At 39.6% G+C, this 19,105-nt stretch overlaps 1 protein-coding gene across 6 annotated transcripts in view; it reads right to left on the bottom strand.

Moving 5' to 3' along the window:
* Chd9 (chromodomain helicase DNA binding protein 9) overlaps window positions 1-19,105 on the bottom strand; it is a 217,271-nt gene that overhangs the window by 112,344 nt on the left and 85,822 nt on the right. For all 6 annotated transcript variants that reach the window (XM_028788235.1, XM_028788239.1, XM_028788238.1 and 3 more), the window contains one exon: window positions 10,854-12,466. In XM_028788235.1, coding sequence (XP_028644068.1) covers window positions 10,854-12,302 — 1,449 coding nt within the window. In that variant the 5' untranslated portion in view covers window positions 12,303-12,466. The remainder of the gene's footprint in view (window positions 1-10,853; window positions 12,467-19,105) is intronic.

The raw sequence follows: 19,105 nt of genomic DNA, 5'->3' as shown, positions 1-19,105 counted from the left end.
TCAGTATCCCTCCTGATGTAACTAACTACTCATGATGTAGCAATTAAGAATAGAAGGGAATAGCCTGTAATTCGTTACATAGGACATCTATGTAAACTCCACAATGAGCATCAAGTTCCATGGTGAAGTACAGAAGGTGTGACGACGCAAGACCACATGGTCACAACAGTGTCTCTGTGGTGGGAGTCTTGTGAGTGTATGCCCAGGAGAAGTGGAGCTGGGTCATATGACAGTTCTAACTAGTTTTGTTTTGTTGTTTTTATGAGATTTCCACAATGTGGCACCAGCTGACACTCTTACCAACAGTGATGAAGATCTCCTTTCTCCATGTGCTCTAAAGCATTTGCTGTCACTTGCTGTCTTATCTCCCCCATAGGAGAGATGAAACAGAGAAGTAGTTATACTTGCTTTCCCTGATGAACTAAGGATAAACACTTTGTGCTTATTATGTCTAAAGATTCGTGATGTCCTCTACCTTGGACAGAGAAGCTGCTGCTGCTTTCTTTTATTTTTTGAGACGTCTCTCTCTATGTAGCCCTGACTTTCTTGGAACTCACAGTTCCTCCTACTTCTGCTTCCTGAGTGCTGGAAGTAAAACTGTGTGCCATCATGCCTAGTTCAGAGAAGCTCCTTACTTTGATTGGTCGTAGTTAATGCAAAGACTCAACCACTGACACAAACATCTGTGCGCTTTTAGCCACTGAGGAGATGTCTATGTAAACTACTTGATATCAATTCTAGAAGCATGGGAGGTCTTCCCATCATCTGGTGTGTTCTTCAATTTCTTTCTTTCTCCTCCTCCTCCTCCTCCTCCTCCTCCTCCTCCTCCTCCTCCTCCTCCTTGTGTGTGTGTGTGCGCGCACACGCACTTGTGGTTGTGACCTGAAGTTACCCTCACAGATACAGTTTACCTTACTAGTTGCATTTCTTGCTAGATAATAAACTATTGTAAGTGGGTATTTTTCTTGATGTCTTTCGCAGTAAGAGTGTCAATATAAAACATAATTTTACATGGCTTGTGCCAATACTGTATAGAAAAAGAGACTGAGTTTGGAAAGATAAACAAATCTGCTCAGTATTTTAAAATGAGTTATTTTTAACTATGTTTCTTTCTGTATAAGTATATACACATGAGGGCAAATACCCACAAAGACCACAGATGTCTGATCTTCAGGAGCTGAAGTTATAAGCAGTTGGGAGCTACTTACCTAAATTAAAATAATACATGCATTTTAAATATTCATAAATATGATGTTATAGCAATCTTGTCGGGAAGTTACAATTCCACACAGTAAATTTTGATGAAAGATAATTTTTTTTAACTTCTTTTACTACTTCATATAATTAGACTAATTTTCTTTCTTTCTTCCCTTTCTCTCTCCTTTTCTCTTTCTTTCTTTCTTCTTCCTTCTTTCTTTTCCTTCCTTCCTTCCTTCCTTCCTTCCTTCCTTCCTTCCTTCCTGCCTTCCTGCCTTCCTGCCTTCCTGCCTTCCTGCCTTCCTGCCTTCCTGCCTTCCTGCCTTCCTTCCTGCCTTCCTGCCTTCCTGCCTTCCTGCCTTCCTGCCTTCCTGCCTTTTTCTAGACAGAGTTTCTCTGTATGATAGCCCTGACTGTCCTGGAACTCATTCTGTAGAACAGGCTAGCCTCAAACACACAGAGATCTCCCTGCCTCTGAGGCCTCCCAAGTGCTGGGACTAAAGAGGTTTGCCACTACTGCCTGGCTTAGCTTTCTTTCTTATAGCCCAAATTAGTGTGTGTGTGTGTGTGTGTGTGTGTGTGTGTATGTGTGTGTGTGTGTGTGTGTGTGTACATACATATATATTTTAAAGTATTAAATTCTGATCAATTCGCGATTTTTCTTTTTTTTTTTTTTTAAAGATTTATTTATTATTTATTATATATGAATACACTGTAGCTGTCTTCAGACACACCAGAAGAGGGCATCAGATCCCATTACAGATGGCTGTGAGCCACCATGTGGTTGCTGGGATTTGAACTCAGGACCTCTGGAAGTGCAGTCAGTGCTCTTAACCACTGAGCCATCTCTCCAGCCCAATTCGCGATTTTTCTAAAACTAAGTAGACTACAGTCTTATTATAGCTCAGCCTGCTGTCTCTTTAAGTACTAAACAAACTGTTCATTCTGTTAACATAGAAACAGTCAGCTGGAAATATGGCTTAGTGTTTAAGAATGCACTGCTTTTGCTGAGGACTAGAGTGTTATTCCTAGGACCCATATCATGCAGCTCACAACCTCTCATACATAACTTCAACGCCAAGAGAATCTGATGCCTCTGGCTTCCTAGGGTGAGCACACACGCATGCACACACATAAATAAATAAATAAAAATTTAAAATAAAAAAACCCCTAACTTGTTAAGGATAGAGAGGAAAATTATTTATTTCTTTTCTTTACAAATAGCAAGGCTGATGACCAGCTTAACTTCCTGGTCCCTAAAGCCCAGTTCATGAATGAAGAAACACAGCAGTAATGAGTAGCATCAAGAGGCTGTGGAAAGTACAAGATAGAGTAGAAACCACCAAAGATGGTTTCTAGAACCCCAATATACCAAAATCTGTAGTTATCTAGGTCCCTTATATTTAAAAAATTGTATAAATACTTGCTCATTATAGGCAATAAATTATAACTGCTGTCTGTAACACAGTGTTTTAAATATAATGTCTCTCACCATAGAGGGACACTGCTCTCATTTCTGATCACCTATAAAAGTACTACAAACTTTTATCTATGAAAGAAAATTGTGACACTAAGCAAGTCATGGCCTTTCTAACTCATCTTACTGTTAGTATATGAAGCTATCCTAGTGATAAAATCCAAGAACCCATGAGAGAGTCAGTTTGGGAGCATACAAATACATATTCAAGTGGGAAACAATACCCATTTAAAGACTGTCCTTCTTCCACAAATTGTAAAGTATTCCCTGTATGGTAAATTTGCAAAATATGGTCTACACAGTTAACCAAGGTACACTTAACTGACAGCTATAGTACATGCTTCCTGATGTGCACTTGATACCTCTTCCTATATCAATGCTACTGCATCACAGTAAAGTACTTCTTCCATTTATAACACTTTCAGATTAGTTACTTAAATAGAGAACCTAGTTAGTCACATTTCACTATTATAATAGCTATTTCACAAATCTTGATTGTCTGAGTAAGCCAAAGCGCAAAATAGAAATTGTCTAGCAATTTACCTACAGTTAGAGGATTAATGCTTGGTTTTGATATTTCTGTCAAATCTTCTGGAATAAAATCCCCTACTTTAACTAAAAAAAAAAAATTAGAATATTATGATTGCTACATAGAAGCTAAAGAGACCATTTAAATGATATATCTACAATATGTCCTAAAACTACAGTGATAGGAGTTGAAATAAACTACCAAGTTAGTCCACTTTTCACCTACAGAAATCCTCTTATTAAAATTCTAGGCTAGTATTCTACTTCCCCCCTTTCAGCAAGAGAACTTTATTGGGAACTTCTTCCATATATTATACACATGATCTCATTTCTGCTTGCTAGGCCTCATTCTGGTCCCTAAAGTCCTTCAAATATCTGAAGATAATTGTTGTGTTTACCTTTGGGACATTTGATGTTTGTTATCTTACATACAATCTTTAAGTTTTTTGTTTGTCTTGGCCTGGGCTTTTTCTCTTTCTGCTAATGGATAATCTATTACCAACATTCCCTGAAGAAATCCATGGTTTTCTATAGCTGAAGGTTCTCAACAGTATAGACATTGGGGATTGGAGATGGGGGTGTGCCTACATCCTAGAAGAGGCCAAAGCATACTGGATTACCTCCTCCATCATTCCACACCTTATTTCTTCAAAGCAGTGTCTCACTGAACCTGGAACTCATCATCTTTTGGCAATCCTCCTGTCTCTGTCCCACACAGTGTAGGAGTTAGTGCAACAGCACCCCTGGCTTTTTAGGTGCTGGGAATCTGAACTCAGGACCTCATGTTTGCCCATCACGTGCTCTCATCTCCCCAGCACTAGTAATGTGGAGTTTTAAATGGGAGGAGGGGGGGAAACTAGCATATTATGGTTATATAGTATATAAACATTAACATACTCAAAGTGATAATGGAATCAAAATAGGAGAGGTTGAATTAATAGTGACTGTTTACTATGTACCTTAACGATAATTATCTTCTCTATACCTCAGTTTCCTCCCATGTAACTTAAAGCAAATGATCCAATCCAAATAAAATGTTTATTGTGAAGGTCCAATGTGTTAATGTATATCAAGTATTTTAGATATAGCACTTACTTTTTGCCAAGCACTGTCCTGTAAGCTATTAGACTCTCTTAGCAGGATGCTGTGGTGTGTGCCTGTTTGGTTAATCCTAGGCTTTGGAAGGCAGAGCCAGGAAGACCTGTAGCAAGTGGGAGGTAGAGGCCATCCAGGTTTGTATAGTGAGTTCCAGGCCAGTAAGCACTTCATAGGGTAGCTGTCTCACCGGATACTTATGTAACAAAGTGTCAACAGTGAGGCTTGGCTTCTAACTTTGTTTCTTAAAATTGCAACACTTGTCTATACAACAGACCTCACTGGCTACTTATATAACAAAATGTCAACAGTGGTTATCTTTCCTAACACCCTCACAAGTTCTTATTTCATCCTTTTCTTCCTCCACCCCCTTACTCTTTTTTCTTCCTTTTTTAGATAGCTTGCTTAGAACTCTAATCTTCTGGCCTCAATCACCAGAGTATGAGAAATCATGGTCATATCCCATATCTATCCTGTATCACACATGCCAATAGTTTTTTCACATATTTGTCTTTTAAATAATCAATCTGTTTATAACAACAGTGTATTAAATTTTTTAGGGAAATATTATCTTTAAAAAAATGCCTTGCAACCAAATGTGGCTATGCACACCTTTAATAATCCCAGCACTAGGGGAGTTGAGGGGTAGGAGGATCCCTGAGTTAGAGGCCATCCTGGTCTACAGAGTGAGTTCCAGTGGAGCCAGGGCTACACAGAGAAACCCTGTCTCAAAACAAAACAAAATAAAACAAACAAAACCCACACAAAACAAAACAAAGCAAAATAATCTTGCTCAGGCTGCCCAACCTAACTTTTCATGTTTTTAAATAGTATCACTGTAGCTTAAGAGTGAAAAGAATATCAAGAAGTTAAGTAATGTTAAGGAATTATCAGAATACAAAAGCTAATTTCCTGTTTTGAATGACAGTTAAGCCAGCCTACATCTCTTTGCTAAGAATGTGTATAGTGAATTTAACTCATGTGTTATTTTCACTTTGCAAAGACAAAAACTAAAGATTGTTATAAAATAGGACAAAATATTTGTTACAAAAGAGATTTTAAAAAAACTAGAGTGTTATCCTGTCAAGATTTTCTCTCCAAAAACAAAAGATGAAGGTGAGTATTTTTTTTTTCTGCTTACAATGTTGTGAGTGTTTCCAAGTGATTATTTACAGCATTGTAAGTCATGTGGACAAATGTTCGCTAGCTTATTGCAAGGTCTCACTATGTCCTTTGGCTGGCCTGGAACTCTGTGTGGACAAGGTTGGTCTCACACTCACAATTCGACCTGCCTCTGTCCCCCAAATGCTGGGATTAAAGGCTTGTATGCCATCATGCTTAGTTGCTATTTGAAAAGGAGAAAAAAAACTAAGGAAAGAGGCCTGCTTCTCTTGCCCCACTAACCTATAGGCTAACATCTGTCCACATGACTGCCATTGAGGGAAAAGACAAGGCAAAGCTGTTAAAAATACTCTTTTTTTTTTCAAGACAGGTTTTCTCTGTATAGCCCTGACACTCACTCTGTAGACCAGGCTGGCCTCAAACTCAGAAATCCGCCTGCCTCTGCCTCCCAAGTGCTGGGATCAAAGGCGTGCACCACCACTGCCTGTCGGAGGAGTACTCTTTAAACATTCGGCTTTCTCATCAGTTTTGTACATTTGAGTGAAGCACCACAGTGACTTTTCAGAAAGTAGATCAAAGAATAATCTTTGTCTCAGAACTTACTTTGTTGGCATGTGTTCATAGTTGTTCAGCATAGAGCACATGTGGGGAACTACTTGAGGGAGTCGTTTCAAACTCAGGTGGGCAGCCATGTACAGCGGGAGCTGTTACCTGCTGCATGATATCACCAGGTCTATGTCAGAATTAGTTTTGATCAAAAGAAAAAAGGACACCACTCATACTTCTTTAAATCTCCAAATGTCTATAATACTATATGCTGGTTTAATCCAAAACAAAATTATTGCAAAAGACAGAGCTAAAGAAACCTGATTTTAAAACAAGAGAGAGGTGGGGGTGGGAGAGGGAGGAAAGAGAGAGAAAACTGGGCACCTTGGTCAAACCTTTAATCCTAGCACTCAGGAGGCAAAGGTCTCTTTTAATCCCAGCCTGATTTGCAGAGTGAGTTTTAGGACAGTCAGAGCTACACAGAGAAACCCTGTTTGTAATAAACCAAAACAACAATAACAAAGCAAACAAAACAACAACAAACAAAGGGCACTGGAGCTGGAGAGGTGGCTCAGTGGTTAAAAGCACTAGCTGTTCTTCCAGAGGACCCAGGTTTGATTCCCAGAACCCATATAGGGACTTATAACCATCTGTAACTCTACTTCCAAGGGATCTGATGCCCAATTCTAGCATCCTTAGGCCCCAGGCATACGAGCAGTACAGATATGGATGCAGGTATAACACCCATGTACATACATTTTAAAAAATAAAAAAGCATTCCAAATGGATCACCCTTTATAGTTTTCTGGACATTGCTTTCATAGAAAAAAAAAAGGTAAGTAGCTTTTAAACTTGATTAACTTATCAGTACAGAGCAAGATGCTGTTTTAAAAAATGATTTTAAGTATTATGCATGTATACATATCTGCATATGAGCGCAGAGGAGAGAAGGATGTTAGATCCCCTGGAGCTGGAGTGACAGGCAGGTGTGAGCTGTCTGATGTAGGTGCTGGGAATAGAACTTGAGTCCTCTGCAAGAATATGTGCTCTTAACCACTGAGCCATCTCTCCAGCCCAAGATGATTTACAAATGGAGTTTGAACAGAGTTTCTCTTCAATGTCTGTATGTTTATATGCTAGCAATGGAGGAGGCCACGTCACTCATCTATATGACCTTGCAAATATACAAAAGTGAATCCTTATTTCAAAGTTGAAAACAGCTTTAGAAAAACATGAATTGGAAGACAAAACAACAACAAAAATAACAAACAGCAAAACATGTGCGTTCTTAGAAAGCAAAACCAAGGAAGAAAGTAAGTAAGTTTAATGGTTCATAATTTAATGATACATTGGACAAAGCAACTAGTCAAAACTAGTAAAAGATTACATACAAACAATAGACTAACGTAAATTCTGTCACTGGGGAATTTCTTCAGGGTCCTGCTGACCAACATGCTTGATCCTCCCTCCAGTAGAGGGAGCAACATCCTAACACTCAGTAGGTTGAATGGAGATAGGTTTGTGCCTCTAAAGAATACCTAAGCATATCTTCAGAACGTCCATCTTAGACATTTCCAAGCCTGTGCATTGATACTCTGGTTCCAGAACATAGAAACATAAAGTCAGACTTGATCTGGAAACTTCTTTCCTGAAAAGTCCGCCTCATAGTTGCAGAAAGTGTTCAGAGAGAATTGTCATAGACAGTCTTTCTGCTGTGAATTTTGTCTGCTAAACTATTATCTGCCACTAAACTATTTTGTGCCATGGGCACAGCAGTCACAAGCCTGTTATGAGGATAACCATCCACTGTTGGACTGGATTTGAGATGCCCCACATCTGGTACTGTGAACCTTGTCAAAAGAGCCTATACCTGGGAAGGCCATAGGCTCAATGGAGAAGATGTCATTGTTGTTTTGCTAAGTGGATATGATATGCCTATCAAAGTTACCTTCTAAATAATCACATTTATGCCATTAGATTACAGCCACTGTCAGCTCTGAGTCAGAGAAGTATTTATTTTTGTGGTGGACAGCAACTAACTGGTCAAAGTGCTGAGAGTGCGTGGACACTGAACGTTCAGCCCTAAAAGGGACATCTGTACAGCCAGTCCAAGGCTCAGAGAACATTTCACAGAGGAAGCATGAAGACCATCCTGGTGGAAGGCAGGGCTAGAGTGCTGGGAAATGTAGTTTCCTGGGCATGGTGTGTCTACTGTAGCTGTGCACACCTCTTCAAAACCGGAACAGAACTGGATCAATCACCAACATTCAGTCATGGAAGCAGGACAGGTTCACAAGGTCCTGCCCCTCCCTGAGAATCTACAGGCAGTTGTTAGGGGAGGGAGGGACACTTCCATCATTGTTATAGCTACTGGCAAGGTGCGCCTTCTGGTCCCTATAAATGGTCCCTCACCCATACTCCTGTAAGCCACTAAAATGAAATCATTAGGTCACACAACAAGCAAAAGCAAAAGGAAGGCTGCTTGGAAAGAGGATGAGGATCAAGAGGAGGAAAAAGAAGTTCTGTTTGTGAATATGATATATGCAAACTACACTATATGCATATATACATTATGTGTATGGAAAGGTTATAACCAAGTTTTCTATTATGTATAATTAATATATTCTAATAAAGAATAAAAAATACTAGTATGCTGAAAATGTTACTTGAAATAAAACAAAGCCAGGCTTGGTGGCAAAGGCTTGAAATCCCAGGTATGTGGAAGGCTGAGCCGAGGATTATAAACTAATAGTCCGCCTGGACTACAGAGTTAGTTCAAAGCTGACCTAAGCAAGAATCTACCTTGAGCCAGGCGTGCTGGCTCACAGCTTTAATCTTTTATCTCTTGGAAGGAAGAGGCAGTCAGATCTCTGGCTTCTGGGTTACATGCAAGCCAAGGTGACACAGAGAGACCCTGTCTCCAACAGAACAAAACAAAGTCGGTTTGGAAATGTAGACGAGTGTGTTGGTGTGTGTGCGTGAGAGAGAGAGAGAGAGAGAGAGAGAGAGAGAGAGAGAGAGAGGGAGAGAGGAGAGAGGAGAGAGAGAGACCTGGTTGTCCTGGAACTTGCTTTGTAGACCATGCTGGGCTTGAATTCAGAAATCTGACTGTCTCCACCTCCCCAGTTCTGAGATTAAAAATGTAAGTTACCACACTTGGCTATAAATAAAATAAATCTTAAAAAGAGAAAGGAAAGCTGGGTGGTAGTGGCGCACGCCTTTAATCCCAGCATTTGGGAGGCAGAGGCAGGCGGATTTCTGAGTTCGAGGCCAGCCTGGTCTACAGAGTGAGTTCCGGGACAGCCAGGGCTACACAGAGAAACCCTGTCTCGGGGAAAAAAAAAAAAAGGGAGAAAGGAAGGAAGGGAGGGAGGGAGGAAGGAAGGAAGGAAGGAAGGAAGGAAGGAAGGAAGGAAGGAAGGAAGGAGACATAAGAGAGACATACAGAAAGAAGTTATATAACTAGCTCAAAGTCAGCCCTCTGGAGAAAGAGGAGCCAAGAGTCCAATCCACAGTCTCGTTCCCCACCTGCACTCTCACCTATCTTGCTATGATCATAATTTGGAGTTATGTCTTATTCCTGGGGTATCATTAACATTCGCTCAGTGTTAGCCTTCCAGGTCGTTTTAATGTTTATAGTAATCGATTAAATTGGTATATAATAAGCTGTGATATTTCTAGTTCCCTGCTATAAACATAAAATACCTTTGGGGGCTGGAGAGATTGCTCAACGGTTAAAAGCACTGGCTACGCTTTCAGATGACCCTGGCTCAGTTCCCAACACCCACATGACAGTTCATAACCATCTGTAACTCCAACCCAAAAGGGATCCAACAACCTCTTCTGGCCTCTGTGGGCACCAGGCATGTACATTGTACAGAAACATGCATACAGGTAAAACACCCACACATATAAAATAAAATAATAAATTTAAAAGATGTATTTTGGATATCTTATTTTTGTTAAGTTTGTGTCATGTTTTTCAAAAGAGTCTAACAGTTAGTAAAGTCATGCATATTACTAATTTCCCCTTAAATATGCCAGCATTGAGCATGAACATCAGGACTGGTGGAATGGCTCAGTAGGTAAGGGTGCTTGCTACCAAGCCTGGTGACATGTTTGATCCCAGAATCCAGATCTAGAATGAGAAACCAGAGTCCCAACCTCTACACGCAACTCACTCGGTCTGAATGCTTTCAGGTACATTCACACACACAGATTAAAAAACATAACAAAAACATATTTTGTGAAAGCACAAGTAGTCACAAATTTTTTCTAATAAGTGAAACAAATGTTGTACATTTTATTATTTTTATAACACACTGAAGTTCCATATTACCTTGGCTTTACAATTTTGGCTTCCTGGGGCTTTGATATGTGTTCGGTCTCTCCACAGTTCCTCTAATGTACCCAAACCAACCTAAACTTACAACCCTGCCTCAGCCAGTTGAAAGCTAAGACCACAGACGTGAGCTCCATAGGGCCTGTTTTCTGAGTTTCTTCCTCTGCGCTTTACCCCATGATCAAGGAGAAGTTAGGTTGCTGGTGAGTCTGTATAGAGACATCAGTACTATGCCTATCAGAGTCACACGAAAACATCTCTAAACTGTTGTTTCCTATTTAATTATTGTGGTTACTAAGGTTTAATTTTAACAAGATAGCCTTCTAATGAAGTAAACACAAAAGCGATAAGACATATTAAATCTCACAGCTCCAAAGACAAAGAATTGCTTTTCACTAAGATTTAACAGCAAGATAAACCTGTTGAAATGGACACGCTCAATAGAACTCTGATTTTTAAGAACTCTTGAAAGGTCTCATCTAAAATGAACTGAGTAGTAGCCCACCCACCCTTAAATTGACAAAGTAAAAACCGAGGTCTACATACCTGTCGTTGTAAACACAGATGATTTCTGTTGTGTAAATGTTGCTGGTTGTTAGACAGTGGGGAAGCCCAGCCCCGAGCCTGATACTGCAGCTGAGTTTGAGCCATGTCAGAAGGCCTCGGTACAAGATGTGAAGTGAACTGGCGATCAAGATCATGATCTAAAACATGATTTGAATTATCTTGTCCAAATGGTGACTCGTCAAATTGGGGGAGGAGACCCTCCTGCAGGAGGTCTTCTGGGTCAAGTCCTGCAAATGGTTCTGCGTGAGATTCTACTTGATGAAGTAAATTCTCTTCTAAAGATGAAAAACCATTAGTTTCCACGTGGTCATTGAAATGACCCATTGGAGGTCCCGAGTCCACAGGATCCGGGAAGTTCATGTGCACAGGCGATAATTTTGAGTTGCTATAATTACCCTGAGGATGTGACGAATGCAAAATTTGAAAATTATTTGAATTCAGTGATGGAGTGGGGTTGAGGAGATGCTGAGTGGGTTCTTGCTTCATTCCCCTATGAGGCGAAAAGGAGTTACTTCCAGCAAAATCAGATAAAGCCTGATTTGTATGACTGGGAGCAAGACCTGCAGATGACTGAAGAAGACTGCTTGGTGACACGTGACCACTGGTGAAGGAATAGTGTGCAGGAAACTGTTGCGAGTTGCTCACAGAGCAGGAAGTCATACTTGGAGAAGGTCTGTTATAGTTGCCTTCCTGGTGACTGCTACACTTGAGGAAGTGTGCTGGAGGGTTTGCAGTCGGGGAAAACTGCACTGGGAGGGTCTGCTGTGAGGAGGGGGTATTGGCTAGGTGGTTAACATTAACTCTGTGTGCGCCGGAAACATTAGTGTCTAGAAAATTTTTAGCCTGGCCAAGAGAGTTTTGCCCTGGGTTAAGGTTGCTTCTGCTTTGTTGTGAGCGAAGGGAAGAACACTGTGTTTGCTGTTCGCTGGCCTGAAATAAGGCGAAGTCATGGTGTGTCAGGAAGTTTTTATTTTGATGCAGAGAGTGTGAGTGTCCTTGTTGATGAAAGGGGGATCCATTTTGATTAGATAGGCTAGTAGCTGTCTGGTGACCCCACATTGGACTGCCATCTGCGACATCTTGAAACAAGCCATTAGGTTGGTTTGGGGGATGTATTGGAGAGCAGTTAAACTGAGAGTGTGGAGACAATACATGTTCAACTGGGCTGCCAAAAGACTGATTAACTTGATGAAACTTCATTGAATCAAATTGACTTAACTGTTCAAAATCTGCCATCTTCTGATGCGTTGGAGTACCTTGAACGTGGGTTAGGGAGTCTATGTGCAAAGGCTCAAACTCTGCACCCAAGTTCAGTTCGTCAACTAGTGAGACAGGCCCTGGTTGTACAAACCCATCATCTGACAAGCCTTCTAAGGTCTCACCAAAAAGATTAGCATCATCAAAGAAGTCCATCATTGGGTCTGTCATTTTGAAACTCCAGTGACAATTTGGGTTGTCCACTTCAAATAGAGTATGTTCAGCTTCCCTGCAGTAGGTGTTACTGTATCATTTCTGAGGGCCGTCAGCTAGTCCAAAATAGGCCACTGTTCATTGTTGCTCTACATAATGGCATGTCACGAAGCGTCAGAATCCTGGGAAAATACGAAAAGTTAATTCAAATTTAGTAGTAAGTATTTACTAAACTTCTATCAAGAAAACTTGCACAGAGTACTTTGTGTGTGGCAATTTATTGCAAATTGGTTATTAATATTCTGTACAGAAGAAAACAGGTTCCTGTGGGGGACACATCTATTAATTTAATGGTAAAAATGCACATCACTTTACTTGAAGTGCATATGTCGTGATGAAAGAATGTAAAGTAACCCTGGGAATAGCCCATGGTGCATCCCACTCCAGGTAAAATGTCTCACACTCCCAGCCCCTCCATGCAGTAAGGAGGTTATTTAGGCACCTTAAAATGGTGCATGTTTGAGAGCTAGTGTCAGATACTCTTGGGTTAGTTAGGAGATTATGGTCACCTACTCCCGGTCTCAATTGTAAAGATGTCATGAGAAGGTGACCCAAAATAATATAAAACTCATTTAGTTTGGTTAGCTGGTAGCACTACCCCGAATCTGCTGCAAACTATGCTGGAACATAACCTCACGGTATTCCACGTGGTGCCTTTGCTTATCTAGCATGGAAGATCAGCCTGACAGCCACATGACTTAGGTATCTGTGAAACAAATGCAAGAATCTTCCTGTAATCGGTTGTATTTATTACCCCCTCTCTAATGAAACTGCTAAGTCATTAGGAATATGCATGTTTTATATTTTATTTGTCAAACTATGCAAATACTGAAATTCAAGCTAAATAGAAAGCAAACAGGAGCCTGAGCTAAATAAATAATAAACTGGTTTTAAGATAATCTAAAAAAAAAAACAAAAAAAAACAAAAAAAAAAACTCAAGCTGAGCAGTGATGGTGCACGCCTTGAATCCCAGCACTCGGGAGGCAGAGGCAGGTGGATCTCTGTGAGTTTGAAGCCAGCCTGGTCTATAGAATGAGTTCCAGGCTACACAGAAACCCTGTCTCAAATAACAAAACAAAACAAAAAACAAAACAAAAAACAAACAGAAAAAACAAAAACAAAACCAACCTCGAGATAAAATCTCTACTAACTACGCAACTGTAGAACTGTAGAGATGTTATTTTTTTTTTTTTAATTCTGAAAAGCAACAGCTATCAAACATTTGTTTCATTTGTTTGCTTTGTTTTGTTTTGAGACAGAGTTTCTTTGCGTAGCCTTGGCTGTCCTGAAATTCACTCTGTAGATCAGGCTGGCCTTGAAATCACAGAGACCCTCCTGCCTCTGTCTCCTTAGTGCTGGGATTAAAGCTACCACCACCTGGCTCCACTACCAAATTTGAATAACTCATACCCAGATATTAATGTGTTCTTAGTTACCATGGTGTCTATTGCTTTAATAAGCAACACGTAGCCACATTTGGTAGTGCATGCCTATATCCAAGCACATAAAGGGTTAGGCAGAAAGATCCAGTGTAGACAGTCTAGACTACATACTGAGTTTTCAAGGACAGCCTGGACTAAAGTGTAAAGCCTTCTCTCTCTCTCTCTCTCTCTCTCTCTCTCTCTCTCTCTCTCTCTCTTTTTGCTTTTTTGTTTTTTCGAGACAAGGTTTCTCTGTGTAGTCCTGGGTGTCCTGGAACTCAGAAATCTGCCTGCCTCTGCCTCCCAAGTGCTGGGATTAAAGGTGTGTGCCACCACTGCCCGGCCCAAGCCTTGTCTCAAAACAAAAAACAATTATTTTATATTCTAACTAACTGGAGAAAACTATCCTGTAACATGGGAAGAAATTGAGTATAATGAAGGAGAAGCTTAAGGAGATTAAAAACCCAGGTACTATAGTCATCCTTTAATCACAGAACAGAATATTAGTCACTAAGTACAGATCATGAGGGGAAAATAGAAACAATAGCTAACATTGATTTCTTCATCCTTAACTTGATTTTAGGAAAAGTAGATGCAATAAAACTACGACAAAGACCATATTACTGTGTGACTTTAGGATTTCACTGGATTGTAATATACTTTAATACATGATGCAAAATACATCTACAATACTTGTCAGATAAAAATCTAGGTTTTACTTCCGCAAAATGAAAAGTTTTGATGTGAAAAGTTTACAGGCCCTATATGGCAAAGCATGATAGCACACACCTGTAACCTAAGCATTCAGGAGGCAGAGGCAGAAGGATCTCTGCATAGTTTACAAGTAGTCTACATATAGTCTACATATAGTTTACAGAGTCTCAGGATAGCCAGAGTTACAAGGTGAGATCCTATCTCAAAAAACAAAGACCTACTAACAACCAGAGTAGTTTTGAAATACACAGTCCCGTCTACTCAGAGATGGAGGATTGTGAGTTTGAGGCCAGCTGTGGCAATCTGGTGAGAGACTGTCTCAGAAATAAGTATATAAAGAATATATAAAGGATACCTTCAGCAGCTGCCAGACTATCTTCCAAAAAGATAGTCCGCATTCTCTCCAGTAATAATATGCAAATTCAGCCCTCTCAGGACCCTGGCTCTTAGATGTATTCTAGGAGAAAAAGAAGCAACCCAGGGGATACTAAAGAAATACCCTGGCATACGCCAGGCACATGCTCTTCAGAAGGCCAACCTGAGCTACATGAAACCTCATCAAACAACAAAACCCAGGAAGTAATATGTAAGCAGGTGAACCACCCATAGGGAAAAAAGAAAACACTGATAAATTATGTGTCTCATAAACAACTTATATCCAGTCAGATAATGGTGCTACACATCTTTAATCCCAGCACTCAGGAGGCAGAGGAGGAGGAGGAGGAGGCAGAGGCAGAAACAGGCAGATCTTTGAGTTCAGGGCCAGCCTGGTCTACAGAGCAACTTCCAAGATAGGCAAGGCTACTCAACAGAAAAATCCTGTCTCAAAAAATATAACAAAACAAAAAAGAACTTATATTTAAAACATGTAAGAACTTATATCTAGGATGTATAAAGCAGTTTTAACAAGTTTCTAGTAAGAAAATAGGCCAAATATTTTTTTAAAAAATCTGGATACTTCTCCAAAGATATATAAATCTCTAATAATAACATGGAAAATATATCCAATCTCATTAATTACACTGAACTATAAACCAAAACAATAAAAGATCATTTCTCAACCTATTAGGAAGATGAGGTAAAAACACCAAGAAAATACCTGAATGCAAGAGGAGTTAAGCAAAAAAAAGAGAGAGTAGTTGAACACCTCATTAGTGGTGGGGGTGTAGCTTCTGCAGAAAAGTCTGGTAAGTCCTCAAAATTTTGAAAATATAATTTCTGTACAGTTTAGTAATTCCACTACTAGGTAAATACCCAATGGAATTGAAAGCAGGGACTTCAACCCTAACTTGCTTGTCAATGCCCAGTGATGTATTTATTTGCAATATCAAAAGGGGAAATAACTAACTGTCTAACAATTGATAAGTAGATAAATAAAAGTGTGATATATTAGTATAATGAAGTACTATTAGGTAATAAAAAGAAGCGAATCTATTTCACGAGGACCTGATCGTATTGGCTTATAGTCACAGTTACTTATAGGTTGAAATTGGAAAGCCATGAATTCAAGGTCGGCCAGCCTGGGCTACAGATTGAGTTTATAGTAGACTACATGACTTGCTGAGATTTTATCTCAAAATTAGAATAAGGGCTGTGGTAGACTTCTTTTATAGCATGTATAAGGACCTGGGTTCAACTCCCAGTACTACAAAAACTAAATATCTAACAAGAATGAAACACTGACTCATAGCTCATAACTGTGAAAACCTTACAATTACAGAGGCTTACTCTGTACCTCCTCCCCTTTTTGAGACAGAGTTTTAATATGTATCCCAGGCTGACCTCAAGTTTGCAATCTTCCTAACAAATCTATAGAGACCAGTAGTAGATTAGTGGTTGTAAGGCTGAAGGAGGGATGGATATTCGGTGTGTCTGGTGAGTAGAGAATACTGACCAAAGGCTATGGGGTTTCTTTCTGAGGTGATGAAAATGGTCTAAACTGGTTACAGTGATATTTAAACAACTCTGTGATTACTAGAAACCATGGTTGGGTGTGGTGATATATGCCTACAAATCTAAGGAATCTTAACTTGGAAGTCAGCCTAGACTGAAAAAGAAAGACTCTTGTCATCAAAAAGGAAGAAGAGGCTCTGGAGAGATGGCTCAGCAGTTAAAAGAGTGCTCAGTCCTCTTCCAGAGGACCTGTGCTTGGGTCTTAGAACCCACAGTAGGTGGCTCACATGAGACTGTGACTCCAGCTACAGAAACTCTGACCTGACACTCTCCTTTGGCCTTCATGAGTGCACAGATACATGTGGCATATACTACATACATACATACATACATACATACATACATACATACACACACACACATACACACACATACACACACACAAATAAAAATAAATCCTTAAAATTAAAAGGATGTGGGGTGGGGGGAGAGCCCAGTGAGATGTCCTGGGAGATATGTCCTTGCTTTTATGACACATGTGCAAACACACACACACACACACACCTATTTACATATGTGCAACCACACACACACCATACCTATTTACACATGTACAGCCAGACACACACACAAAAGTAATACAATTTTTACAAAAGGGGGGGAAGCCAGTAAATTATTCGTTTAAATGGATTAAATCATATAGCATGTAAACTACATCCATAAAGTATTTTAAATATATTTAATTGATGTATAGTCACTATAACTGATACAAGGCTTCATAAGGTCACACACGTATAAAGTTTACTTAAGCATAGCACTCTAAGCACCAGCCTTTTCTTTCTCACCTCTGCTTTCTTGTTTTTCTCAAACAATATAACCTCATTCTTCTTTACACTAGAAAGAAATCCTCTGTGGAGTTGGATGTAGTGTATGTTTTTAATCTTAAGGAATGAGAGGCGAGAGGCAGGCACATATTTGTGAGTTCAAGGCCAGCCTCCAGAGCAAGTTCTACGACAGCTAGAAATACATAAGAAGATCCTAGCAAAAACAAAAACCCCGACAACGTGCCCCAACACACACGCACACACACAGAGGAAACGTGCCCCAACACACATGCACACACACAGAGGAAAGTAGTAAGGCTAAAGCAATTAATTCTTACAGACACTTTGCTGGAAAAGTCCAACGTATTCCACCATTTTATTAATCCACCTGACCTTTCCATCCTAAGAAGGAACATAACCTAACTTCTTCCACTTGGGCACGGAGTGAGGGACATGCACTGACCTGGGAGCTTGACCTCTGATGCAGTCCAGAACAGAGTTCTATATCTTTAAATGACTTTAAGTGTGCTTACTGGTTCTGCTCCACTGGAGCACCAGAGAGATGGCTTTGCTGTTAAAAGCCATGCACTGTTCTTTCAGAAGACCTCAGTTTGGTCCCTAGCACCTACAATCAGAGGGCTTACAACTGTTTTTAACGTTGGCTCCAAGGGACCCAACAATGTCTTCTGACCTCAGTAGGAAATGCATTTCATGTGCACAAATCTATGTTATGACACATATATGTATAAATAATTAAATTTTTAATTGAAAAAAAGAAGACATTTATCTCAGCATTCTGGAGTCAGAACCAGGTGGAACTCTGTAAGTTCTAAGGCAGTCAGGGCTGCACAGTTAGACCTTGCAAACAGACAACAAAAACACACCAGCATTTGGTTCACCAAAAAAAGAAAAAAGAAAAAAACTAACAATGAGCCTTACTGACTTTGCCAAGAAAACAAACCTCTAGGAGACTGTGTACTGTCGTTTACAAGGCTCCTTACTACTAGCAGTAAATAAAAACAAAACAGTCAACAAAAAAGCCTGCTTACTACCTGTCCTAAGTACTTGATATGATGACTAAGTTTATAATACATATTAAAATGTTTTCCACGACAAAGAAAGATGTCACCTTTACTACAATTACTAATATGTGACTGAGAAAAACTTTATGCCAGAATGCCACAGAACAACCAAGGAACTATTAGTAGACAATGGAAATTTTAATTTAGAGTATCTTAAAATGTAATTTATATATTAAATCATTTTATGATTTTATGTGTATAGGTGTTTTACCTGCATGTATGTTTGTGTACCAGATATATGTACTGCCTGCAGAAGCTAGAAGACAGATAGGATCCCCTGGAACTAGTTACAGATGCCTGGTAGTCTCCATGTTAGTGCTAGGAATTAAATACAGGTTCTCTGGAAGAACAGGCAGTGCTTTAATCACTGAACTATTTCTCTAGTCCCTTAAAATGTAATTTTCAAAACAGGAAGCTCAGAGTTTTGAACAATGAATATTAGATGAAAATGTGTAAATCTACAAATAATGTAATCAATATTGCCTCAAAATTATTTAGACCTTCTAAATGGCAACAAGGGCTACTAAAATTGGCACAGAATTAAGAATTAAAATATATAAGATCCTGTATTCTACCCATAAGGATATTTCTATTTACTTTATAATTTGGTCTTCTTTCCTTTTCTGGAGAATCTTACCTGCTAGACTAGATACATATATTCCAGAAAAACAGTCTTTAGCCTACAAACTGAAGTACTTACTCCAATTGAACCTCCTAAACCATTAGAGACATTTTTGAAATCTCTTCCCCTAAGCATGGAAGCTCATATCTAGAATCCCAGCACCAGAAGACTGAGGTAGGATTACTTCAAACCCAGTTTGGGCTG

Source organism: Grammomys surdaster, unplaced genomic scaffold (assembly GCF_004785775.1).
Source record: "Grammomys surdaster isolate TR1022 unplaced genomic scaffold, NIH_TR_1.0 125739, whole genome shotgun sequence".
NCBI classification, from domain to species: Eukaryota; Metazoa; Chordata; class Mammalia; order Rodentia; family Muridae; genus Grammomys; species Grammomys surdaster.
The sequence above is the reverse complement of the archived record's forward strand: the minus strand, read 5'-3'. Positions and strand labels throughout refer to the sequence as shown.